Raw genomic sequence first — 1,890 nt, 5'->3', positions numbered from 1 at the left:
AGCTGAGTCTCCTGCCAGCACTGTCACATTCTTGCCCCAGAAATCCTGGAGCCTCTCAATCCCAACACTCAGAAGAAGCTTCCATGGGGGAAGGGTATGGCATAAACCAGGAAATGAAAAGGCGGCATTAGGAAAACAAGCACTCAGCCCGTGTCATTAGCTGGGATGTTTTCCGTTCATTATGAGCATCTTAGATAATTGTCCCTTCTGTAGAAGCTACCTCTGGGCCTGGGGCAGGTTGGGGCCACTATAAAAGCCAGCCCAACCCCTCGTTCTCTCATGCACTTCTCTCGCTTCCACCTTGGGAACCAGGTGAGTCTGAAGCCCTTTCCCCATGTGGCTTTCTGCTCATGCAGATGTGCACTCCTCCGTCCTATGATGGGTCATGGTGAAGGTCTTCCTCAGAGAATGTCAGGAAATGGCTGAGGGAGCTTTTCTTCTTAAGAGACAGGCAGCAGTCTCTTTGGGCCTGATGATGCTCTGCATTTCCTTGCAAAGAGTATGTGGAACTTGGCTGAGGTTGTCCTCTGAAAAGTTTGGCAGCAGCCTCTTGGGCCTGGGTGATGCTTGCAGCACTGTGTCTGGTAACCGTTTTGCCTCACTGCACAGTTTCTAACTCACTGCTCAGCAGATGCCTTTGACATGTTTGTGGTGGCGTGACAGACTCCTGGCAGACTCTGCTCACATGTTCCTGTGCTCTGCTTCCTCATTGACCTCTTTCCCAGGTGCCTCTGCAGCCCAGGGACATGTCCTGCTACAACCAGTGCCTGCCATGCCAACCCTGCGGCCCAACCCCGCTGGCCAACAGCTGCAACGAGCCCTGTGTCAGGCAGTGCCAGAACTCCACCGTTGTCATTGAGCCTCCTGCTGTAGTGGTGGCCCTGCCCGGCCCCATCCTCAGCTCCTTCCCGCAGAACACTGTTGTGGGCTCCTCCACCTCTGCTGCTGTTGGCAGCATCCTCAGCTGTGATGGAGTGCCCATCACCTCTGGGTCGCTTGACCTCTCCTGCATTGCCAGCCGCTACTGTGGCAGAAGGTGCCCCCCCTGCTAAAGCCACCGATGACAGCCTGGACAAGGACCCTCAGCAACCTAGAAGCTGATGCTGGACTGAAGTCAGAGTTCCTGGCCATCACTTTCAGAGAGGCTTAGAATCCTTTGCTGCCCATCCAAAGGAGGACAGCTGGGGCCCTCTGAAAACATGGCCAAAGTTTAACTCCTCAGCCTTGCACTCTCTCCAATCTCTTTCTTGTCTTCTGTTCTTCTGGGCTCAAGACCCTCAACGCTGACGTGAGGCATCTACTGGCCCCTCTACTTTTGTATGGCAGACCTGAGGGATCTCCAACGTGACCAATGGGAGCAGATTTTTGGCAGCTGCTGTTGCTCCCCATGCTCTGGCCTCTTTCTCTACAAGTGAACTTGTTTCCCGCCTCAGAGTCATTAAAGTTTTCTGCATCACAGCCTCTGCCTCCACGGAAACTTTTTCTTGGTGGACATTGTCTTATAGTGCCAAGGGAGAAAGATATTGCCTTTGGTGGCTTAGTGTAAGGTGGGGGTACAACCAGAAGAGGAAGGGGAGGGTGAGAGAGTAGAGAAGGGGTCCCTTTCAGTTACTGTCTCATGGAACTGAGGAAGACCTACTCAGCACCTCCCCAGACAGTGAACATCAGGCCATGTATTCCAGCATCTCTGCTCAGATACTGTCCCTTGGCTTCAGAGGATGTCCTGCAGATGGAGAGGTCATCCACTGCTTTCCCTTAGAGAGGAGCCCAGTAGTGCTGCAGGTTCTGGGAGGTCAGAATCTCAGAAGCCTCTGAAGAAGAGAATTGGTTCTGCTTTGGAGAGCTCTGTGCTGGGAAAAGAAGTTCATTCAGAACATAGCCCCAAACGAT

General features: G+C 53.1%; 1 protein-coding gene across 1 annotated transcript; it reads left to right on the top strand.

Moving 5' to 3' along the window:
* The first annotated feature begins 279 nt into the window (after positions 1–279).
* LOC147527027 (feather keratin Cos2-3-like) lies at positions 280–1,052 on the top strand. Its single transcript, XM_086626603.1, has 2 exons — positions 280–312; positions 726–1,052. Exons 1-2 carry the CDS (start codon positions 280–282, stop codon positions 1,050–1,052), a joined length of 360 nt encoding a protein of 119 aa, XP_086482729.1.
* The last annotated feature ends 838 nt before the right edge of the window (positions 1,053–1,890 follow it).

This window comes from Tauraco erythrolophus, chromosome 25 (assembly GCF_009769465.1).
Source record: "Tauraco erythrolophus isolate bTauEry1 chromosome 25, bTauEry1.pri, whole genome shotgun sequence".
Classification (NCBI taxonomy): domain Eukaryota; kingdom Metazoa; phylum Chordata; class Aves; order Musophagiformes; family Musophagidae; genus Tauraco; species Tauraco erythrolophus.
Note: the sequence above shows the minus strand (reverse complement) of the source record. Positions and strands in the feature narration are given on the sequence as shown.